General features: G+C 46.9%; 1 protein-coding gene and 1 long non-coding RNA gene across 3 annotated transcripts; both read left to right on the top strand.

The window, feature by feature from the left end:
• Positions 1–1558: 1558 nt before the first annotated feature.
• Positions 1559–5284, top strand: LOC310833501. 2 transcript variants are annotated; one of them, XR_014558715.1, is made up of 3 exons: positions 1559–1661; positions 2282–2557; positions 4939–5284. It is a non-coding gene; the product is annotated as an uncharacterized lncRNA (long non-coding RNA). The 2 variants fall into 2 exon arrangements; XR_014558716.1 differs by having other exon boundaries at positions 1583–1762.
• A 2706-nt stretch (positions 5285–7990) lies between these two features.
• STX5 (syntaxin 5) lies at positions 7991–23991 on the top strand. The gene is made up of 11 exons (XM_083716008.1): positions 7991–8190; positions 15744–15966; positions 16909–16979; positions 17796–17851; positions 18508–18578; positions 18845–18961; positions 19461–19517; positions 20115–20196; positions 20333–20433; positions 21303–21424; positions 22151–23991. Exons 2-11 carry the CDS (start codon positions 15763–15765, stop codon positions 22308–22310), a joined length of 1041 nt encoding a protein of 346 aa, XP_083572134.1. The 5' UTR covers positions 7991–8190; positions 15744–15762; the 3' UTR covers positions 22311–23991.
• Positions 23992–25240: the final 1249 nt, after the last annotated feature.

Here is a 25240-nt window from a genome sequence, read left to right on the forward strand (position 1 = left end):
CAAAGTGCAAGTAGATAAATAGGTACCGCTCCGGCGAGAAGGTAAATGGCGTTTCCGTGCGCTGCTCTGGTTCGCCAGCAGCTGCTTAGTCATGCTGGCCAAAAGACCCGGAAGCTGTACGCCGGCTCCCTCGGCCAGTAAAGCGAGATGAGCGCCACAACCCCAGAGTCAGTACGACTGGACCTAATGGTCAGGGGTCCCTTTACCTTTAACACAAAGAAAGCCCTTGAATGCCCCCCACCACAAAAGGACACTTTTATCAGTTTTTATTCATATTCCCATAAAAAAGCTTATTAAAATTTAGACTTAAGGTTCTACCCAAAACATTTCTCTTTAGTTCTTGCATTTATATCCCACCGTTTTCTCCAACAAGCTAAGGCGGCATTCATGGTTCTCCCCCTTCTCATTTACCCTGTGAAGTAGGTTAAGATGAAAATGAGCGGCCCAACTCATTGAGTTTCATGGCCGAGTCGGGATTCGAACCCTGCTATTTCCTGGTCCTGGTCCAACACTCTTACCACTGTACCACACTGGGTTTTTAATCATAACAGACTAACACAGCTTTCATACTATATATTGTATGTGGCGCAGTGTGTGGTTCAAGAGTACTGGACTAGGACTTGGGAGACTGGAGCTCACATCCCAACTCAGCCTAAAATGGGGAACATTTAGTCATCCCGGTGTTGCTGAACTATACCATTGGCTATGCCTGCTAGGGCTGATGGGAGTTGTAGTTCAGCAACACCTAGAAGGGAAAAGGTTCCCCACACCTGGCTTAATCTACCTCACAGGGCTGTTGTGGGGGAACCATGTACCCCCATCATCCAGCTCGGACACTGAGGTCCGGCACCCAGGGCCTTCTGGCGGTTCCCTCGCTGTGAGAAGTGAGGTTACAGGGAACCAGGCAGAGGGCCTTCTCAGTAGTGGCGCCTGCCCTGTGGAATGCCCTCCCAGCAGATGTCAAGGCAATAAACAACTATTTGAATTTTAAAAGACAACTGAAGGCGGCCCTGTTAGGGAAGTTTTTAATGTCTGACGCTGTATTGTTTTCAATATTCGGTTGGAAGCCGCCCAGAGTAGCTGGGAAAACCCAGCCAGATGGGCAGGGTATGTATTTAATAAAATAAAATAAAATAATAAAAATAATATAATTTACCTGTATGTGATCTTGAGCTCCCCAGAGGACTGGTGGGATATAATGTAATAATAATCATTCTATTATTATTTAATGCTGCAATCTGCAGAACTGCCTTTGCTGATTTCTCCACCCAACATCTCTTATATCCCACAACTACCCTATCTGCATTTTTGGATGCAGTTTGGGAAGCTTTCTGTATCATTCTGCAAACTATCCCTACTACAAAGCTCTCACCATTTACAGGGGCTTGGAGAGGATTTATGGAGCAGAAAAAAAGGATGCCTGTGTATTCTCTCCCTCCTCTCTTGGAGGCAACATGCTGGGAATCAAAAGCAGGGAGACTTGCTGTTGCACCCATGCCCTGCTTTGGGGCTGCCCATTGTGTCATCTGTTTGGCCATTGTGAGAAGAGGGTGTTGGACAAGATAGCCTGATCCTTTGGCCTGATGCAGCAGCCAGGCTGCTCTTACCTTCTCAAGGCAATGGGATTTGCTTTTGATGGGGAAATGTGGCTTTAATGCAACGTAATCGTATTTTTATTTTTTTGTACCATATATTTGTAAACTTGAGACTACTGTAGTTAAGCAGTATACTAAATTGCTTAAATCAATACATAAAACCTGAAGTAAGTCTCATTCACTCTGTATGGGATTTACTCCCTCCTAGGGAAACGTGGTGCTGTGGGTTAAACCACAGAGCCTAGGACGTGTCGATCAGAAGGTCGGCGGTTCGAATCCCCGCTATGGGGGCGAGCTCCCGTTGCTCGGTCCCTGCTCCTGCCCACCTAGCAGTTCGAAAGCACGTCAAAGTGCAAGTAGATAAATAGGTACTGCTCCGGCGGGAAGGTAAACGGCATTTCCGTGCACTGCTCTGGTTCGCCAGAAGCGGCTTAGTCATGCTGGCCACATGGCCCGGAAGCTGTACGCCGGCTCCCTCGGCCAATAAAGCGAGATGAGCGCCACAACCCCAGAGTCGGCCACAACTGGCCCTAATGGTCATGGGTCCCTTTACCTTTAGGGAAACGTGCATAGGATCGCAGCCACCTTGGTAACGAAGGGAGTGGGATCCGGGATCGGAAGGTGATATATTTTATAACAAATGCAAGTGATATAATATAAAAGAACCTTTTTCTTGTTTTTTAAAGGACGACGGTGGATGATGGTGGGCAGAGTGAGGCGAGGCAACTTTCCTCCGCCAAAGTTGGAGCCGAGGCGAAAGCGTGACCTCACAAAAGCCGCCTAGGGAATAAGGCTGCGGCGGCAGGCCCCTTTGGCGGGCCGGGCCGGGCCCCGTCCAGGCGCCGCGCGGCGGGCGATGGGCTGTGTGGAATCCAATGAAGTGCTTTCCTCCGAAGCGATAGACACAAACTCAGTAGCAGCACCACCCGCGCCCCAAACGACTGCTCCAGCCTCGGAAAAAGGTGACGCCTCCTCCTCACTCTCCTCCGCATCCCCCATCGCAGGAGGGAATCCCGCAGAGGGGTTTTCCCTCACCGGAGCTGAGAAAATTCGGGGAATCCCCAGCGCCCTGCGCACGTGGGCGGGCAGGCTCTCAGATGGAACCTAAGGGGCGAGCGAGGTTCGAAGAGGGTGGGGCCTCGGGAAGGGGGCGGAGCTCGCGCGTGCAAGTGGGAGGAGCTTGTGGAGGAATCGGCCCAGGCAACAGGAAGGAGGATTCCGATGGGAGGAACTTGACAGGAGTTAGGTGCATATTTTCCATTCCTGCTATAAAGCTGAATGAGTAAATGCAGTTTCCAACTGCAATAAACCAGCTGTTAGCATGCTCCCCCATTATTATTATTATTATTATTATTATTATTATTATTATTATTTATTATTATTATTAATTATGTTGGGAGCCACCCAGTGTGGCTGGAGAAACCCAGCTAGATGGATGGGGTATAAATAATCATAAATTATTATTATTTATTTCACATCATCGCAGAGATGTGATGCTTTCACTTTTAAACAAAACACAGTTGTGTGATCACGGTCCAGACTCTGGTTAGTAAGAACAAGCCAGGATCAAGCTGAAATCTCAAATCCTAGCAAGTTCTAAAACCATCACTCAACAAACCAAGGTTTTCTTAATATGTGTATAAAAGAGGAAAACAGGGTGCACAAGCCCAAATGCTCACTGTGGTTGTTCACACTGTAGGAAACCATTGATTCACATTGCAGCTTTTTTGGGGCGCTTTTATATTCATACATTTTTTTCCTTGTAGATTTAATTTAAACCAGAAGCTGCCTTATACATTAGAGGATACACTTGCTGAAATTCCTTCTTCAGCACAATTATTAAGCCCTGTCCTTGTGCATCTGGCCACCCGGAGGAGAATATGCTTCTAAACAAGATCATGATAATCTAATTTACAACCTTTAAAACTAATCAGTAAATAGTGAAATAATAACCTAATATAAATAACCTTTTCAGCTTCTTATCAATGTAGGTGAAACTGATATAGATTATTTTTTTAAGGCTGCAAACCTCTGCACATACATCTGCAAATAAACCCAATTAAACAAAATGGGACAGCCTCTGGATGAACATGCATAGGATTGCTTTATAACAATGTAGACTGATGCTAGATTAGCTAACTGCAAATAATCCCAAACCTTGATAGCCCTGCAGAACAGGGGTGGGAACCTTCCAGATGCTGCTATCCTACAACTCCCATCATCCCATTGGCCACACTGGCTGGGGCAGGTAAAAGGGAGAGATTATTTAAACAGAAGCATTCTGACCAGATAATGAGTAATAGCTCCACTCTATTCTCTGCTGGTCGGAATATATGTGTAGTAGTTCTGAGCACCACATTTTAAGAAGCAAGAAACTGCAGCGTGTTCAGAAGAGGGCAACTGGGATGGCGAAGGATCTGGAAAGCATGTCCTATGAGAAACTGTTGTGGGGGACAAGGAAGAGGAGTAGGGTATGTTTACCCGGAAGAAGCAAATATTTAAGTAGACTTGATAGTGGCCTTCAAATATCAGAAGGCCCATCACACAGAAGACTGAAGCAGACCTCTTTTCAGCTGCTTCAGAGGACAGGATTAGGACCAGCAACAGTGGCTTGAAATCAGTGGACTAGGGGGACTAGGTTAGTCCCCTAAATGTTCCTGGTAAATTCTGTCAGAGGCCTGGCACCTCCTTCCCAAAGCCCAGTAAGTTTCTGACCTGCTTAAGATGCTCACACATGCATCTCTCCCTCCCCCCCCCCATCACCATTGCAAGCTGGTGCCTCTGGCCCTAACTGTTCCCCTACAAAAAACTTAATTGCATGCCATGGACCAGCAAGTTGTATCTAACCAAGTTGTACTGAGAGTAGACACATTAATGGATAGAAGCTCATCACATCTATTCATTTAAATAGGTCTGCTCCAGCTATGGCTACCATTGCAACCCAATGTTTAGAAACTGGAACTTGGAGCCTCCATGCCTGAACATGCCAGTGCATCCATCTTAATTGCACCAGACCTCTTCCAACACACACAGGGCCTGCTTGCGGGCTTTTTATAGGCACCTAGATGGCTCCTCTGAATGGAGGACTAGATGGGCCTTTGCCTTGAGCCAGCAGGGTTTTTCTTCTCAACACACTGCCACAGCAGCATGCAAGCTATCCCAGAACAGCAAGAGTTTCAGTGGCAGCCAATGCCACCCAACAAAATTGGTGCTTGTAGCATAATTGTGCCATGTGTTGGCACAGGGCCCTTTAGAGGGTTATGGAGACCAAAAGGCTAAAGCTGCCCTGGTTTTGCTGGTCCCCCCCCCCCCATTGACATGATCTTATAATTTTTGTTTGCAGTGAAAAAAAAGAGAAGACATAGCTTAAGGGAAAGGTGGGCAACTGGGAAGAAGACATCTACCGAAGATCTGGGCAATCGGACTGAAAGCACAAAGATCCACGTGATCTGGAGACGTGTTTCTCTCTTCAGCACAAAGCGAGATTCCTTGAAGAGCATGAGCACAGAAGTGGCTGGGCCCAGTCATCTGAACAGCGATCAAGAACCTCAACCCGATACCTCTGAGAAATTTGGGGAAACTCACTGAGGAGAGACAGAATGTGGACAGAGAATACAGAGCAGGCTATGGCAGCATTGCTGCAAAATACAGGCAGTCTTACAGCTAAGGGGAATAAACTTTAACTATCACGCATGGCTTTCTGTGAAATTCTTGGCTGCCCAAGATAGCAGATGCCCATTTTGATAATGGTCAGGAAGAGAAAGGAGAGGACTAGTAATGGGAAGTGAGGAATTCAAACAGTTTTTTGGTGACCGTAATTAATTATGTGGGAAAGGCTTGGACATTTGACCCATGAACACAGCCCAATATCCCATGCAGCAAGTAAAAGCCTGTCTTTTTATTCCTCACACCCCTTCCCATAAGATGTTTTGATGGATGGGCCAGAGAAAAAGTTAAAATTTCCTACATCGGGGCCAGCTGCAGGTTTGAGGGACAAGAGATACCTTCTGTAAAACTCACTGAGCTAGAGATGAGGAAACATCAGGCCTGGGGGCCAATTGTAGGCCTCCAGGCCTCTCTACCTGGCCTCAGAACCCTCCCCAGGCCACTTCCTTCACTGGCTCTAGGTGCCTTTGCCAGGTTAGAATGTGTCCAAATCTGGCCATGCCTCTTGCTAGCCCTGATGGAGGAGAGAGAGGGATATGTGATTGTGCATAGAGACTAGCCTACTATGTCGTTTAGTCGTGTCCGACTCTTTGTGACCCCATAGACCAGAGCACGCCAGGCACTCCTGTCTTCCACTGCCTCCCGCAGTTTGGTCAAACTCATGTTGGTAGGTATAATTTACATCTGTTGCTCCATCCATTTTACCTTTGGGCCCACCTGCCACTGAAATATGGCCCTCGGAAGGTTGCCCATAATTAAACGCCGCCCTCAGGCTGAAAGGTATTATCCACCCTTGGTCCACTGTCATTGCAACTCCTTTGCCTCACCATTGCTTGACACAACATGCCAATGAGGAAGCAGGCAGGGGCAGCAGCTCCTCATCACTCAATGCCACTGCTGCGTCTCCTCTCTGGGCCAGACCAAGAGGTACATGAGTAGGTGGTGGTTAGACACCCTGTTCTTTTGGCCTTGCAACACCATTAAAATGCAAGAAGAGGAAGGTGAACAAGCAGCCAACAATGGTGCAGAGGGTGAGGAGGTCCAGCAGGGTCTTTGAGCATGCCCCCAGGTGTGCCAACCGTTGATGCCACCCCACCCTGCACGTGATAGAGAAATAAAGTCCCAGCAGACAGAACAGAAATATTCAGGGTCTTCCTTTCCTTTGAAGATTCTTAGTTTATGTGTATTTTTTCTTCAGTGGCCAAGGTCCACTTGTTTTCATTGATAGGGATGTTGCTGATGACTAGACTATTTAAAATGACAAATTTGTTAAGATTTATTTTAGTTCTTCTTCCTCTAAGTTAGACCTCTGTTCGCTATCTCTGTACGTACTTGGCTTGTGTGGAAGTAGGTTTTTAGTTGCTACATTCACGCAGAGCTTGCTACATTCATACTTGCTTGTTTAGGATATTCAGAAAAAGGAAAGTTTTTTTTCTTTCCATGTGCCATCTGGCAGCCACAACAGAGGGTGGGTGGGTTAGCTGGAAGACTGCCAACAGTGTTGGATCTGGCCTGCCCAATTTGTAGGTTCCAAACTCAAATTATGTTGTGGTTTACCGTGCACTTTACCTGCTAACACAAATATTCTGCCCCCAAGGAGTTTATTGCTGAAATATTGCCAGTGGGGTGGGGGTGGGGGAAACAAAGGGTAAAGAAAGGAAACAGATGCTAGAGCGTATCAAGGTAACATTTCATTTGACTACCAACATAAGAACACAAGAAGAGTGTGCTGGGTCAGGCCAATGACATATATAGTCCAGCAGCCTGTTCACTGTGAACAACTAGATGCTGGTGGGAAACCTGCAAGCAGGACTTAAGCACAAGAGATGCTGTGGTTTTCAGCAACTGAAATTCAAAAGCCTTACTGCCCTGACAGTGGGGGAAGAGCACAGCCATTGTGACTAGTAGCCATTGACAGCCTTATCTTCCATTAAGCTTTACTAAACAATGCATAAGGAAATAATGGAGAATATGACCTCTTTGTAGTACTCTATTGTAGTGTTTCCGTAGTACTTCATTTGATTTTGGGGGACGGACTGTAGTTGAGTGGCAGAACATCTGCTTGCATGTAGGTCTTAGGTTCAGTCTCTGTTTACAGGAGGTAGCTGTGTTGGTCTGCTGTAGTCGAATAATAATAATAATAATCATCATCATCATCATCATCATCCTTCCAATAGCACCTTAGAGACCAACTAAGTTACTTATTGGTTTGAGCTTTCGTGTGCACATAAAAGCTCATACCAATAACTAACTTAGTTGGTCTCTAAGGTGCTACTGGAAGGAATTTTTATTTTATTTTATTTTGTTCAGTCTCTGGCATCTCCAGATAGAGCTGGAAACATCCACTGCCGGAAACCCTGGAGAACAGCTGCTAGAAAAAGCCTCACCAGTCGAATCTCTACCTGTCACAACGTTTCTTCTTCCTTCTTCTTCTCCTCAGCTTGTTGGTTTAAGTTACGGCCCAATCCTACGCACATTTACTCAGAATCCAGCCCGACCCATTTCAATTACAGCTTACTCCCAGGTAAACCCTTTATTCTGGAATGCAGGCCCCGCCGGCTCTTGGTTGCCTAGCAACAAAATCCCGACTCTACACTCCCCCCTCCCTCCTCGTCTGCCGGAAAGCGCCCGCCTTTTGTCGCATAGCAACAGAGCCCCGCCTCCCTCAACCGTAACGTCAGCGAAAAGAAGCCGCGTCGCTCGAGGGGCGGGGAGGAGGTACGCGAGCACGCGCGCTGGCGGAGGAGGCGCTGCTAACAGACGTCGCTCTCGGCGTCGTGCGTGTGACGTCGGCCGCCGAGGGGGTACGTGGCAGTGACGTCGGCGGCCCGCCCTCCTTTCGGCTTGTTTGGTCGTTCGATCCGGAGGCCGGTGTTCGGAACTGAGGAGGGAGGCAGCGCCTAGAGCTGGGTCCGGGTCCGCGAAGCCGGTGAGTCGGGGGTCCGCCTCTCATATACGCCTCAGGCTTCGCCGTGGCCCCCCCCCGCTACTCTTGCCGAGCGCGGTGCTCCTCCGTAAAAGTTCCCCCACCCGGTGTGGTCCCCCCTCCCGCTTCAAAGAGTTCCCCCCTTTTTCAGGGACAGCGGCCGGAGCCCTTTCCCCCTTTGTGTGTCCCCGTGAAATGTTTCCGCCTTCCCCACAGATTGTGGTCTCCAAACGCTTCTCTTTCGTGTCCTGATCCAAATCCCTCCCCCAGCCTATTGGTCCAAGTCCTTCCCCTCGTGTGTCCTCACCCTCCCCTTTCTGACAGGAATGAAAGCTTTTCTCCCTCCTCCTTTTCTGGGTATCATTACGAATTGAGGTCTCTCTCTCTCCCCGCCCCCCCTCCAACTCTCCACTTTCCTCTTCCACAGATAGTGGTTCAAAACCTTCCCCTTCTTTCAACCTCACCCGGATAGCTCAGTCGGTAGTAGTCTCTTAATATTAGGGCCTTGTGGGTTCGAGTCCCACATAGGGCAATTTCTGCATTGCAGGGGGTTGGACTAGATGACCCCTGTAGTCCCTTCCAGCTCTACAATTCCATGATTCTATGTGTGTGGCGGACCCTCAAGAAAGGGCCGTAGCTCAGTGGTGGACCATGAGGACTAGAATCTTAATTTGAGGGGAAGGGCCGTAGCTCTGTGGTAGAGCATCTGCTATGCATGCAGAAGGTCCCAGTTCCCAGCATCTCCAGGTTGGGCTGGGAGAGAGCACTTGTGTGAAACTTTGGACACCCACTGACAGTCAGTGTAAACAATACTGAGTTTGGTAGGGCTGGCTCTGTAGAAGGCATAAGAACATCCATCTAGTCCAGCATCCTGTTCTCATGGTGGCTTAACGGATGTCTCTAGGAAGTCCACAAGCACAATTTGAGTGCACAGCACTCTCCCTTGCTGTGTTTTCCAGCACTGATATTCAGAATAATCCTGTCTCCAACTGGAGGTAGAACATAGCCATTATGCCTGGTAACCATTGATAGCCTTATCAGCCATGAATTTGTCTAATCCTCTTTTAAAGCCATCCAACTTGGTGGCCATCCCTGCCTCTTGTGGGGGTGAATTCTATAGTTTAACCATGCACTGTATAAAGAAATACGCTCTTTTGCCTGTCCTGAACCTTTTAACATCCAGCTTCCTTGACTATTTTCTAATTCTAGTGTTATGAGAGATGCAGCTTCCTATGTTACTTTGTGTTTTACTTTCTGTTTTGGCTTAGCTTCATCTATGTTTTCAGAAGCATCCCAAGCGGCCCACAGTTTCCCTCGCCCTGACAAGCAACCCATGTTGTCCCTTTCTGAGGGTGATGGGGGAGCCCCACTCTACTCTCCTTCCTGCCACCCTTACCCTACAGATTAACTGAGCTTTGGAGGGTGCAGTGCAACTACAGTAGTGCTTCTGGCTTTAAGAAAGGAAAGGAGGGTTGGAGCTGGTTATCTGGGTAAGGGGTGGCCAAGGCTATGTCACCGAGGGTCCAAATATACCCCAGACTTTCCCCCCTTTACTGGAGAGGGGAAAGCTGGAGATGGATATTGGGAGACTCTGAGCCGATGCTGTTCACAGTTTGGTGCTGAAGGGGTCTGAGTCCCACACTTGCACTGGGGTTTCCGAGCCCCTCTGAACCCCCAACACTACCGTAGGGGCCCTGCCTTCTTTCCTCTCATAAAATTGGAGTTGCAGTCCTGTATGCCCTTCCCTGAGTGTAAACCCCATTGAATACAGTAAGGCTTATTTTCAGGTAAGCTTGATTGAAGGAGAGGTACAGAAACCCTGTGTTCCAAGGCTGGATGTAATTTGTTGGCTTCCTGGGTAGACTGTGTTTGAACAGGAAGTTCATTTTTGACAGTTAGTAGAGCTCTTCCTCTTCCACAACCCTTTCTACTGCTTTCTTTTAAAGCTGTCCTAGCTAGTAGGCACTTCATCAAAACTTCAGGCAGTATGTTTGATAAGTTTTTAAAATACTGATTTTATACATATTTGTCATAGGATAAATAAACATGCTACATTCAGAAAAAAGTCAAAACGATTAACTATACAAAGGTTTCCGATTCGTTGGTCTTTTCAGGGTATCCACTTTTAGTGGCACAAGTTTTACTAGCTGCTCATATCCACAGTGCAAGTTTGATTAAGTTAATTGTGCATTGTACTGCATGAAATAGCATGCCTGTTCCAAAGCTGCTGACTCTGAGAAGGGGAAACAGTTTTTCTTTCTCCGCTCTTTGTTAGACAATTTGTAATAATAGAAGTTGCTGTAATATTTCCTCCCCTCTCCCAGACTGTGTTTTTTTTTTCCTATAAAAAAGAAAGCCCAATTGACTTCTCTTTTCCTTGGAGGAAAAGTGCTCCAGCCCCTTGATAATTGTAGTCATTCTTTTCTGCACCTTTCCCCATTTACTTAATATTGTTTCTGCACAGTATTTCAAATGCAGCTGCATTGTATGTTTATGTTAAGCAGGGTCAGGGGATTCCAGCTCCCATCAGCCCCAGCCAGTATGTCCACAATTAGTTTATTCCTGCCGATTGGATACCACTCTGGTATCTTTGAAGGTGAAGGATGATCTAAAAGTGCTTTTTATAAATATAGTGAATGATAAAGCTTATGCTACAATAAATCTGTCTCCTTATATCGCCACAAAACTCTTTGTTATTTGTGCCAGCAAGGTGGTGGTTTGGAAGACTGATAATCTTCTGTTATTGTTAAGCGATTCAGAACTTGTGGGGAAAGTAGATGTTAGTTCAGGGGTAGGCAACCTAAGGCCTGGGGGCCAGATGCTGCCCAATCGCCTTCTCAATCCGGCCCATGGACGGTCCAAGAATCAGCATGTTTTTACACGAGTAGAATGTGTCCTTTTATTTAAAATGCATCTCTGGGTTATTTGTGGGGCATAGGAATTCATTCAATTCCCCCCCCCCCAAATAGTCCAGCCCACCACATGGTCTGAGGGATGGTGGACTGGCCCCCTGCTGAAAAAGGTTGCTGACCCCTGTGTTAGTTCATACAACCACAAAGCAGCCAGATTCTCACCTGCCCAATTGGCATCACTACTTGGGCCTTTGTGAAATCTAAATTTCCTCCCACTGAATTAGGAGTGGCCGTTTTTCGAATCCAAAAGGAAAGCAGTGGGACTTAGGAATCTCTTGGATTCGTACTGAGCACTGTGGGGGAAGAAGTTGTTGCTAGTAGTTTAGAGCAGTGGGTTTGTCCTAGGGCACCGAGTGCCTTCGTTTGTTTTTCAGCTTAGTTCTGGTGGAGATCTGAGTTAACATAAAAACGTAGAAGGAGCCTGGCTGCTGGCTCAGACCAAATGACCTGTCTTGTCCAGCATGTGGCCACTCAGATGCTCCAGTGGGAAGCCTACAAACGGGACCTGTATGAAACAGCACTCTCCCCATCGATGGTTTCTAGAAACTAGTATTTAGACACATACTGCTTCTGACAGTGGAGATAGTAGCTATTGACAGTGAGTTAGTAGCCATTGGTAGCCTTATCCTGGTAGCGAGGGTGTGTGTGTGTTGGGAGCCAAGTGGCAGGACAAAGTGGTCTTCTTCAGGAGTGGTGGGGATTGATATCTGAACAGTGCAGCAAATACTTTTTGTGTTGACCCTACTGGAGTAGTTGTGGTGCCATTTAGGCTTTGCTTCAGAAAGGAAGATGTTTTGGGCCAGCACTGCAATGTTCTTAAAAGCCACAATATATCAGTAAAAAATACTAAGAATTCTGTGACAAAAAATCAAAACTCTTAGTTTATGAACTAATAAGAAATTCTAGAAATATAACACATGTATTCAAGGACAGGGAGGAAAACACCTTTATAAAGGTTGGCGGGGGGGGGGATGTAAAGGCTTCTACGATGAAATATATAAATATAAAGTAACATATAATATGCAAATTAGCAGTTATCTTAGTGAAGTAAATCTAAAAGCCCTGGACAGAGATCAACAAAGTTATCTATGTGAATCTATAGCAGAAAATGAAATAGGAAAAATCCCCTTAAACTAAAACCTGCAAGCACCCCAGGATTAGATGGCTTTACCTCCCCTTTTTTTTTTAACAAAATGTTTAAGGAGCAAGTTTCCTAAAATGGGGAGGCTCTTCAACTTTATGCTCTGAGGGCATCAAGCACCTGCCACTTGGAAAGAACGGCAGGTGATTGAATTTCAGAAACATGAGACAGACGCCATTTTTGTATACTAGTATTGACCTATAGTACTAAGTAATCAAGATGCAAAGATTTTTAGGAAACTTTTGGCAGATGGGTTGCCATCCACTTCTCTTATCTACAATTGTAGACACAGATCAAGTAGGATTTGTTAAGCAGCAGCCTATAGCTGATCCTATTAGGATATTTATTAATGCAATCTATCTGGGGCGGGGGGGGGGGACCAAGAAAAGTAACATTTATCATTCTAGTAAAGCAAATTGGGCTGGGAGAATTTATTCAGCTTGTTTCAGAAACTTCAGCTGGTGCAGAATTCGGTGACTGGGTTGTTCACTGGGGCAAGGCAGTTTGAGCACATTGCACCAGTCCTGGTCTAACTGCACTGGGGACCAGTTAGCTTCTGGTCCCAATTCAAAGTGCTGGTTTTGACAGAGCTGTAAATGGTTCAGGACCACAGTACCTCAAGGACTGCCTCTCCCCATATAAACCTACCCGGAGATCATCCTCTGAGGCCCTTCTTTGTGTGAACAGGCCTTTTCTGCAATGGCTCCCTACCTGTGGAAACACTCTCCCCAGGAAGATTCGACTGGCGACTTCATTACACACTTTTATGCACCAGACTCTGTGAAACTAGTTGCTAGAAATCAGCTTTGGGCTGATTTACACATGGTGGCCTTTTTAAGTGTGTTGTGAGACGGGGGATTATTTGTTTGTTGTTGTTCTTATGTGCTTTGCATTTTCTATATTGTCATTTTGTGTTGTGGACCGCCCTGAAATCTATGGGTATAGGGCAGTATACGGATTTAATTAATTAATTAATACTATATCCATTACAGTGGTACTTAAGTTTCACACACGCTTCAGGTTACAGACTCCACTAACCCAGAAATAGTGCTTCAGGTTAAGAACTTTGCTTCAGAATGAGAACAGAAATCGGGCTCCAGCGGCACGGCAGCAGCGGGAGACCCCATTAGCTAAAGTGATGCTTCAGGTTAAGAACAGTTTCAGGTTAAGTACAGACCTCTGGAACGAATTAAGTACTTAACCTGAGGTACCACTGTATTAGAAAAGTTGTAATTTGCCGCAATATTTGTAACTGTTTTGAAAAACCTATTTGAGAATTCTCAGAGAACTATCAGACTTAATGGACAGGACCCCCCAAGATTCAGTATGCAGAGTGGTACCCTTTGTCACCTTCTTTTTGCCATATTCCTGGGCCCTTTGGCTACCAAAGTTAGGGGAGATGATTTGATTAAAGGAGTATCAGTGGAAGGAGTGGAACAAAAACTTAACCTATTTGCAGATGATAACAGGGTTAGAAAAACCAAATATATCATTGCCAAATGTTCTTGAAGATTTTTTGTTAAGGTGAAATCTCGGGAATGGGATCCAACTGCAAAAAGTCAGAGAAGTTGCCTTTCAATATCGTACAACTGGATAAATTGCGCCTTAATCAATCCAAAATTAAATTGTGCTGAAAGCAAATAAAGTATCTTGGAGCAATGATTACAAAAAGTTGGAAACAGTTAAAGAAAAAGAACAATAGGCCTTTCATTAAATACATATAATTAGATCCCTCAAACTGGCAACATAGTTGGGACGGGTCACTACTGTACAAATGATTATTTTACCTAAGTTAAAAATGTTATTCCAAGTCCTTTTCTGTACTGATGTGCCAGTTTTTGAAAGATTTTAGAATCTCTTTATTTAATCATCTAAGCAAGCAAGCAAGACTGCCAACCTATACAAATCAACATACAGTGGTACCTCGGGTTACATACGTTTTAGGTTCCATACGCTTCAGGTTACAGACTCCACTAACCCAGAAATAGTGCTTCAGGTTAAGAACTTTGCTTCAGGATGAGAACAGAAATCAGGCTCTGGCGGCGCGGCAGCAGCAGGAGGCCTATTAGCTAAAGTGGAGCTTCAGGTTAAGAACAGTTTCAGGTTAAGAACGGACGTCCGGAACGAATTAAGTACTTAACCTGAGGTACCACTGTATTGGGGGGGGTTGGGAGGATTCCACCAAATTTATGACGCAGCACATGCATGAAATGTAATTCTAATGATGAAACAGACCTCTCACATTTGTTGTCAATTTATTTTAAATCCCTTGGCTGCAGCACATCTCTGACTTTGAAATTATGTTACAGATAGGTAGCCGTGTTGGTCTGCCATAGTCAAAACAAAACAAAATTCCTTCCAGTAGCACCTTAAAGACCAACTAAGTTAGTTCTTGGTATGAGCTTTCGTGTGCATGCACACGAAATTGGTATCTGAAGAAGTGTGCATGCACACGAAAGCTCATACCAAGAACTAACTTAGTTGGTCTTTAAGGTGCTACTGGAAGGAATTTTTTTTTTTTTTTTTGAAATTATGGTCACTCTCTGATCTCCCCAATTACTCCTTTCTGTTACCATCCCTTGTTCTACATCAAAAAAAAAAAAAGAAAAAAAGAAAAAAAAGAAATACAGCCCAATGGTTATAAACAGAAGGGATTGCACACGATAAGATACCTTTACAGAGATTTAAAAGCTCTAACAGGAGCCCAAGGAAAAGAAAAACTGGGAGAACTGGAAACAAGCTGGCTGCCCATACATCAAACTGCACGTTCCTTGGCTAATCACACACTTCTTTCTCAAGCAAACAGACTGTTAAAGCCATTGAACAATTAATTTTAAATTCAGTGTGCCCTCTCAAGAATCCCACCCCCTAGTATTTATATAATCATTTGTGACCTGATGAGAAGTTTAACCTGGCTGAAAACAATATGGGAAATTGTGAAATTAATTCTCAAGATTGGCAAAATGTTTTTTTATTTTTTGATGGTAGGGGTGGAGCTTTAAATCAGTAACTGCTAAAAGCAGATAATATTTTTTATGGTTTTCATGTATGGAATATTTGTGTGTGTGTATGGAAAATTTTTATTCTAATATATTGAGTCCCCCCCCCCCCATAAAAATAATTGTATTGGTCACTGATGCTCCTTTGGGAGGAAGGGTGAGATATAAAATTAATTAATAAATGCAATAATAAACACCATACCTGAAAGGGTTGCAGGCTTTAAGTCAGTGGTGGAACTAGTGACTCTCCAGATGTTGAACTGCAGCTCCCATTATCCCTGTCCACTCAGCTGCTACCTGGATCATGGGAATTTGAGTCTAACAACTTTTAGATTGCCCCTTGTTGATTTAAGTGTTTTTACAATGGGGTGGGGAAGCCTGTCTGGTGCAATTTGAGAGCAAGGTTGAAATTTTCATTGCTGGGCGCTGATGACCATCTCTCTCTCTCTCTCTCTCTCTCTCTCTCTCTCTCTCTTTCTTTCTTTCTTTCGCTCTCTCTCTCAGCACCAGGTTATGAGCCTCCATGAATACGAGGAGACGCCACGGCTCTAGAAACACGGAGCAGGGCGTTTACCTGGGACCTTCCCAGACGCAAGTTCTGCCCCCGCTCGCTGCCACCCCTGCTGCAAGCCCAGTTGTGCCACCTCCTCCACAGTGGGACACCATGTCGTGTCAAGATCGCACCCAGGAATTTCTCTCCGCCTGCAAGTCCTTGCAGAGCAGACAGGTGAGGGCCACTTAAGGCTGAGATGGAGCCAAGGGGATTTGGATAGACCTAACTCTTGCGGCCAACGTGAAGAACTCCTGCAATTACACCTCTCTAGGCTAGGGGCCTGATAGAGACAGCTGTAAATCAAGGCATGGGAATGGGTGGAGAATGCCCTGAGCCTGTCACATGTTCTGTTCCTGATGTTAACTAAGGGCCAAGTGAGATGATACATTAGCAGCAATTAATGTGCATGATTTATGTGTGTGCATGAGAGTGATTGAATATGAGTGAAGCATGGCCTGGATCCCAGGAAAGGGGAGTTTCACTTTCCCTAACTTTCTTGGTGCTGATGAAAATCCACCAAAGGAGCCTCCCCTGCCCACCAAGCTTCTATTAATTCCCAGGAAGGAAGTTTCCATTGCCACAAATGGAGACTTTCCTCTCAGTGCCTTTTCTAGTGTATAATGTCACGTTATGTAATTGTGATTTTTTAAAACCTGTTTTATTGTTAAATTTGTACACCTCATTTCCTGGGAAGATTTCCCACCACCCTTATTGACTCGTTTGATTTTTCTTTGCTATCCTGTATTTGCAACTATCTCTCTCTCTCTCTCTCTCTCTCTCTCTCTCTCTCTCTCTCTCACACACACACACACACACACACACACACACACACAATGGGTGGGTAATATGATATAGCCTTTACATTGGCAAAGTGGCTTTTTATGGTCCCAGCAGAGTTCTACAGATGTTGATGTCATCTTCCTATGCAGAGTGTTGTTTGTTGGGAGACAGGGAGCGAAGCGTGGCTGGTATTCTGAAAGGTGTAGATAGAATTTTTCCACCTGAGAGAAGTTGGACCAGTAAAAACAGAAGCACACAGGAGTTACTCTTTCTTTCACATTTTTGTTTATATTCTTAACACAGTCTCAATATTCTTTCATTTTCTTCTTTTTTCAGAATGGGCTCCAGCCAAACAAGCCAGTGCTGAATGCCATTCGGCAAAGAAGCGAATTCACTGTCATGGCCAAGTGAGTTTATCAACCCATTGCTTCATGGGGACGTTTCAGGGACATATGAGAATGTAGCACTGCAGGGGGACCCAGAGAAATAGGTTTTCCCTATACAGTGTCGGGAGCCCAGCCCCACAGCTAGTAAGGTCCAGCACTCATGGCTGGTGAGATGGCATGTACTGGAAGCAGGGAATGGGGGTTAAGTTGGTAAGTGGTTGGAAACATGGAGGACAAGCATGGAGGAGGGCTGGGGAATCTGTGGTCCTCCAGGTGTTGCTGAACTACAGCTCCCATCAGCCCTAGCTGCTATGACCAACAGCTGAAGACAATTGGAGGTTCCCTAGCCCTTGCAAGAGGTCCGTGAGATCTCAACGGAACTTGGAAACCACAGCCGCTTCTCCTTGCTTCTCTTGCAGCAGTGGGGGGCAAGCGATACGTGTGGGGGCTCTGGAGAAGTGAGGAGAAGCAGTATTGAGAGGTCCATGAGATCTTGCTGTGGAATCCAGTAGCTGCAGCTGCTTCTCCTTGCTTTTCTGGCAGTGGCTCCAGAGGAGTGAGGAGAAGCAACAGGGAGATCTTGCAAGAGCTCTGTGATAACCTGCCTGAATCCACTACCACTTTTCCGCCGGCGGGCAAGGCCTTTTGACAATATGGAATGTCGAAATCCAGCACACGGGGTGGTCCAGCACTGTGCATAATAACTCCTTGCCCCTTCCAGTTTTAAGATTTGTTCGTTTCATGTAACTTGAACATCTGATGATAAAATGAAAAATTAGGCGAGGCGGTTGAGTTCTGCATCCGTTGTTGTTAATTTCAACTCCTTGTGATTCTCAGGCGGATTGGGAAGGACCTCAGCAACACTTTTGCCAAGCTGGAGAAGCTAACAATCTGTGAGTATTTGTAGTGTGGATGAAGCTGGAGCCTACTGTGGGGAGTGGGTGAAACCGATCCACATCACGCAGTTGCTGGCTGAGTTTTGACTTGTCATTTGATGTCGATGAAAAGCTGGGGAGGTGTTGGGATGCCAGGGGAGTGGTGTACACAGTGGTTGACACTGAATGCTGTGCTTGGACGAAGGCAGGGAGCTGGGTTGAGAGCAACTGCGGCACCTTGGCTTATCCTGTCTAGGATAAGCTTCCACTTCCATAATGCGGAAGTCACAAGTGAAGGGGGAGGGGCCAGGCTTGGTTGGTGAGAATGGGAGTTAATATAGAGGGCAGGGAGCCTCAGGGCCTCCTGATCTAACCCTCAGGACTGTCCTGAGTCCATCTCTCCCCTTGTGGGCCTTAATTCAAACCTACCTTGAGTGTTTCTGCCAGGGCTGTGTCCTTTAGCTCTGATAACACCTCTTGCCTCATTGAACCAAAGGCATAGGGAGGTCCGTGTACAGAAACTATCCCACTCTACAAAGGTTACATTGATCTGCCTGTGTTTGCTTCTGGTCCCACCCACCATGTGGCATGTGGCCCCTGGAAGGTTGCCCAGAGGGGAATGTGGCCCCCAGACTGAAAATGGGTTAATGCGCCACACTTTTCTGTATCTTCAGTGGCCAAGCGGAAATCTCTGTTTGATGACAAGGCGGTGGAGATTGAGGAGCTGACTTACATCATCAAGCAGGTGAGCTAGAGGGCCTCCTCTGTCCTGTTCCTCCTTTGGCTGCCTTTTCTCTTCATTCCGCTGCATCACTTGGAATGTCCAGTGGATGGGGAAGGAAAGCTAAGCAAGTGCCAGAGAAGATGGGAGGCACCACTGTGGTGCGTCATGCTTGCTGGTTGCCGCCTCCTCCTCCAAGCTCTCTTAAAGGGGCAGTCTCCTGATCTAGCGCCTTTTGGCAACCTCATGTTGCCTCTTCAGGCAGTTCCTCTTTCTCTCTCTCTCAACAGGACATCAATAGCCTGAACAAACAGATCGCACAGCTACAAGAGTTTGTCAAGGCGAAAGGCAGCCAGAGTGGGAGGCACGTGCAAACTCACTCCAACACCGTGGTGGTGTCACTGCAGGTCAGGCCTGAGGCAGAGGCTTGAAAAAATGCAAGCCTAAAAGTTTGCGGGCCTTAAATGTCTTCAGAGCCAGAGGGTTTCCCCCATCCCAAAAGAACAGGACTTGGGTACTGTAGATAGCTCATTCCCCCCCCCCCCAACTCACAAGCAATAGAATAAATTCTGACAGCTTGGAAAATAATATGCATAATTTATTCAGCTTGCAGAACTCATCATTTTTTCTGGATGCAGAATTTGGAGGTATACTGTTCATGCATCCCTGCTTGCCTTTTGGATGTTTTGGAACACAGCTCCTATCAGCTCCAGCCAACACTCGAGGTTGAGGAAGGCTGTTGTAGTCTTCTATGTATTAGACATAAAGAAAATGTTCGTTCCCTAGCTTGGGATTAGCAGCAGTGACAGGTTATGGATGTGGGAATAGGTTTTCTCTGGCCAGAGAGGGTGGCAGGAAGGTCAGATTTTGCCATCCTCACACTTCTTCCCTTCCCTTTTTTTCTAGTCCAAGTTAGCCTCCATGTCCAATGATTTCAAGTCTGTTCTGGAGGTGCGGACAGAGGTAAGTTGCTTGTAAGCCACCAATCTCAAACTTTGCTAAAGTGAGCTTCCGTTGTTTTAGCTGCCTCACACAACATAAATAAGGCAGCTCTTGATTACACACACGCACCCTATAAACAAAATTATAAAATGAATGCCTTATCAACCCTGATCAAAGGCAAAAGCATATGGAGGCTGCCTAAATTTGAACCTTTGTTATCTATATTGTTATCCCTCTTGTTTGAAGAAAAATGGACTAAAAAAAGCGGAAACAACAGTGTCAAGTTTCCATGAGAGGTGCTGAAAAGTCTATGTAAATTGTACAACCTTATGGATCACCATCACTAGATGTAAAGCAAGCTTGGGGGGAACCTTTGGGCCTCCAGATGTTGCTGAAGTACAAGTCCCATCAGCCCCAGTGGCCATGGATGATGCAGTTCAAGCAATGTCTGGAGAGCCAATGTTTCCCCACACCTGGAGGAGCTAGTGATACTATGCATTGCATTGATGTGTGGGCAATGGGATGATAGGGAAACTTTAACTTGTGCACATTAAGACCCACTGGCCTGAGCGCCTTGATTGCTTGGCTTGCCCTGACCCTCCCAACTTCCTTCCCCAGAACCTTAAACAGCAGAAGACTCGGCGAGAACAGTTCTCCCGCCCCCCAGTCTCCGCCATTCCTCTCGCCGCAAGCAATCTAGGTGAGTCGGGGCAGGGAGTCCCCTGGTGCCAGAGGGAACTGGAAAGTGGTGCTGCAAGTACCCCATTGAAGGAGGGAAGGTGGGGCTGAAATTAACGTGGGGGAAGCAGTGTGACCTCGCTGGCTGATGTCCACAGGTGGCTCCGCTATGCTTCAGGATGAACGTCGGCACTCAGGGGACGTGGCTATTGACATGGACAACCGGGCCAGCCAGCAGTTGCAACTCATCAACGAGCAGGTGCCTTGGCAGGGGGAGTGGGTGGGCCTGCAGACATTTGCACTAGAAATAAGGGGTGTGGAACAATGGGAGAGGCTGACTGGCTTTATTTCGGGTGGTGTCATTCTTTAGCTTCCCATGGCTGAGCTATAGGATAAGAAACATCTGTCTAGAAACAAAATCACACATGAACATTTGTGTCCCTGGTGGAACTCCCTGTTTCTGCTGAGCAGCTTTGCCCTCTCTCTCCTTTGGCAGCCTTGCTAATTGTAGCCTATTGGCTTGGGGGGGAGGGCTGTCAGAATTGAGCTGTCTGCTACTTGCATAGCCCTGCTTAGGGTTCTCACATCACACTAACGCAGGGATGGGGAGCCTGGTGCCCGCAAGCTGTGGTTGGAACTCCAATCCCCATCCTCCCCAGTCATTATGGCCAGTGGTAATGAGAGTTGTACTTCCAACACCTCCTGGAGAGCCTGACAGGTTTCCCACCCCTGTCCTAGACACATATCCCAACCAGTCAGGGATCAAATATTAAATGCCCTTACAGAAGCGTGAAGCAAGGATAGAGAGCCTATGGCCCTCCAAATGTTGTTTAACTTGAGTTCCCATCAGCCCCAGTCAGCAGAGCCAGTGGTTAGGGATGATGGGAGTTGTAGATGGGAGTTGTCGCCAAAAACACCTGGAGGGCACCAAGCTGCCGAAGGCTGCTCTATATCATCAGTATTGACCACCACATGGCTTACTTGCAGTTGTGCCATATCCACAGATCTGCCTGGTAACAGTGGTACAGAAAAGAGAGCAGGCAATCATAGAATTGTAGAGTTGGAAGGGACCCTGAGGATCATCTATTCCAAAACCCCTTTCCCACATCACCCGTTCCTCTTTTGTAGGATACGTACATCCAGAGCCGGGCAGACACCATGCAGAACATCGAGTCTACTATCGTGGAGCTGGGCTCCATATTCCAGCAGTTGGCGCATATGGTTAAAGAACAAGAGGAGACCATCCAGAGGTTAGTGGGCAGGGGAGAAAAGCTCTGTTCCTCTCGAGACAGCCAATGGATTGCAGCACAAGGGTTGTTTGGGAGGAGGCTTGTGAAGAGCCTGACTGCTAGATCAGGCCAAAGGCCCACTAAGTCCAGCTTCCTGTTCCTGCCTGGGCAAGCAGGGCCTGAACGCAGCAGCGACTCTCCTTCCCACTTGTGATTCTTGTGAACTGGTACACAAGGGCAAACCACCCCCAAGAGACAGAGATGATCCTTGGTGGGGCGACTCACAAATGTTGGGTTCATCACTTGACAACTGCAGCCACAACCAGCTGCTGCAAATCAAAAGGGGTGCCGTTACACTGGTCTGATACGTGCAAAATGCACTGTATGTTATTTCAGTAAGAATCCTGGGAGGCAACTTAGTGTTGCTGTTTCCATAGGTCTAGTTACAGGTACGTAGCCGTGTTGGTCTGCCGTAGTCGAAACAAAATAAATTCCTTCCAGTAGCACCTTACGAGACCAACTAAGTTTGGGCTTTCATGTGCATGTGTGTGTATCTGACGAAGTGTGCATGCACACGAAAGCTCATACCAATAACAAACTTAGTTGGTCTCTAAGGAACTACTGGAAGGAATTTATTTTGTTTCCATAGGGTTATTCCTCCATCCCCAGAGGCAAGAAGCAAGCTGGCAGCTCCTCCTGAGGGCTTCACCTGCCCTTATTTTTTCTCTTTTTTTGCCAATCCTGCAGAATTGACGCCAACGTGGAAGATGCTCAGCTTAATGTTGAAGGCGCCCACACGGAGATCCTGAAATATTTCCAGTCCGTCACATCCAATCGGTGGCTGATGGTGAAAATCTTCCTCATCCTTATTGTCTTCTTCATCATCTTCGTGGTGTTCCTGGCCTGATGGTGGAGGCGGCTCAACCGCCCACCACCAGCTCCTCCTCCTCCTGCAAGAGCCGCGTTGGGACGCTGGACTCTTCTGTTCTCTTTGTAGCTGGCCTGGGGGCAGAGTCATCACTGCTGCCCACCATGTGCCTGGTGCCGAAAGGGGGCCCATCCTCGCTCATTTGTGACTCTCTCTTTTTTGGCTGCGGCTCTTGGCCTGGAGCGGGGGCCACCCCAATCGGAGTGCAATAGCATTTGGACTACGCTGTGAAGGGCTCTGCCCCAACAAACCCCCTTCTGCTCCCCAGATGGGAATACAATCCAGTGCGGGGGCATGTCTGTGTGTAGCGGGACCAGGATCTTGCATCTCTTCCCCTCCTCTGTTCTATATATTTGCCCTTCCCCTTTGGGACTAAACGAAAAACAACACACTAACAGAACCCCTCCCTTCCCCTTTTAAAATATTACTGATACCTTGGTGTGAGGTTTCAACTTCCCAGCACAGGCTCCCTCTCACAATTTGTTGGGGAGGCAGCTGTATCTCTAAAGTTGCAAGGCTTCTCTTGTCTTTTCCGGAGGGCCGTGGGCCTGATAGGGGTTTCTCCCCACTCCCTGTTTTCCATATTTAAGTTTCTTCTTTGCTGCTGCCTAGGCATAGAGCTCCTGTGTGGAAGGAAGGTTCTCCGAGTCTCCCGTTCTAGACAGAGGCAGATCAAGGGGCAGCCTTCCTCGTTGCATCTCCTGCTCAAGGGAGAGATTTCTCACTGTGGCTGATTTACGCAGACCAAATATGTTTTCCCCCTGTGGCTCCGATCCTCCTGGCTGACGGAAGTCAGCAGGGCTTGGGCACTGACGCCTCTTTTAGTTGCCAGGCACCCTATCTCTCCCTCTCTGAAAACAGATCTAACTCTCTAGTGCCTCCTCCATGCTGTCAAACGGTTCAGGCTCACCCCCCCCCCAAAAAAAAAACAAAAGAAGTGAAGAAAGTGTCCTTCCTACCCCAACCTTACTAATCATTATAAGCTAGTTGATACTGATATAACTGCTAAGCTCTAATCCTTCTCTTCCCCTGCCCCAACCTCTTTTTCGTTAGTAGCCTATGCTAAGGCCATTTCAACCCCCTGGCCTGGTTATGGTGGCTGAGCAGGAACCCACCTTAATGTCACCACCACCTCCTTTTTTGTTTTTAGGTGGGTGGGATTTTGCCCCCACCCCCACCCCGCCCCAGTTGCAATGGCCTTAACATTCCACTGTCAGTTTCTCCTGTGCTCTTTCAGATGAGCGGGTGGTGGGGTAGGGGGAACCTGCTTGTCTGTCATTAACCAGTGTGCGATGGTGGTGCTACCCTGTGATCTAGAGGAGAGAGTAGCACCGGCTCTTGCCTGAAAGCTGTTTTTAAAAAAAGCTTTACTTTAAAAACAACAACGGAGTTTTCTGCCCATTCTGTTGCTGGCACACTAGCCTGGATTGCGAACACTTTTATCTGCTTATGCCAGCCTGGGCCAAGCTGGTACACGCCAGCGTATTGTGGGCCACAGCTCCCATCTTCCCCAGTCAGCATGAGTGGCTGGGGCTGATGGCAGTCGTAGTCTTAAAAACCCCGGAGTGCATCAGCTCGCCCACGGCTAGCTTAACACTTTGCCAAGATTAGCTCCCCAGTCTGTGTTGCAATTAAAATCTACATGAAGATACAGCCTAAATGAGTGGGGTGCAGTTTCTTCTGGGCCTTGGCCACTCGTCGTACCGTCCATCTTCCCAGCTCTTCCTTCCAGAGGAATGTAGCAGAAAGAGCTGCGGCTGGAGGTTCTGGCTGAGATTTTCCCAGCCCCTAAGGAAGCTCCTTTGTGCAAGTCAGGTGATTTAACTTGGTACTGATTCTGCATCCGACACTGGCTTGCTTGGCTCTCAGGCAGAGGTCTGTCCTAGCAGAGGCATTAGAATTCAGCTCTCCCTTGCCAAACAAGTATAGTCAGCAGGTGTTCTTCCTGATTGAAAATGCCCAGAATAGCGCCTATCTTTCTTTTATTGGTTGAATTTGCTTAGATTGAATTCGACCCACCTTCCAGATATTGGGCTCCCCTCTGCCCCAGCCAGTGAGGCCAAAGGTCAGGGATGATGGGAGTTGTTGTCGATACAGCAACATCTGGAGGGCTGTTTGTTACCCTTGAACTACCAGGTGTGGCCAACTCCCAAGAGATTGTGATCTACTTTCAGAATTTAAAACTGGCAGTGATCTACCCCCGTTTTTGGAGGGTTCTGATCAAATTTGTTGAGCTTTTTTGGGGGAGAGCTGCCAGGATCTACCAGTGATCTTCCACAGACATCCGGTCATCTGCCAGTAGATCACGATCTACCTGTTGGACGTGCCTGAACTAGACAGTGTTGCTGCAGGCCAATCTACACAGGATCCTTGAGTTATATTGGTGGGCGGAAGCGGAGAGAGAAAGCATGACACAACATCAACAGTAGGCAGGAAAATATTGCAGCTTTGACTGGGAGCTCCAGGTGGGTGGAAATTAGGTCATGATTTTATGAGTCTCCAACTATGTAAGGTAAGGCCTTGGAAACATCAATTTGCCATCCTGCTGGGAGAAGCTATGTAGTCCCTTCCTCACCCCGGGGTGTGGGGACCTAGATGCAGAGCCAGGGCTTGGCTTTGTGCCTGCAGTCACCACTGAGCGATGTGAAGTCATACCTTCTGAGCATGGGGCGAGTGCAATTCCTACAGGTACACCTTAAATAACCACCCCATACACAGCTCTTCCCTATCTAAGCGAAGGAGAATGCTCTTGCTACAAGAGCAATTTTCACTTTAGAAACAAAGTACTGTATTTTTTTTTAAAGGCACAAAGATAAGCTCAGCATGGGAAGGAGAGAACATTTTCAGTTTTGTCTTTAGGCAGCAGGTGGGCACTACGAATTGCTCATGATCCTGATTGATGGATGGCT

Source organism: Podarcis gaigeae, assembly GCF_964106915.1.
Source record: "Podarcis gaigeae genome assembly, chromosome: 16".
In the NCBI taxonomy this organism is placed as follows: domain Eukaryota; kingdom Metazoa; phylum Chordata; class Lepidosauria; order Squamata; family Lacertidae; genus Podarcis; species Podarcis gaigeae.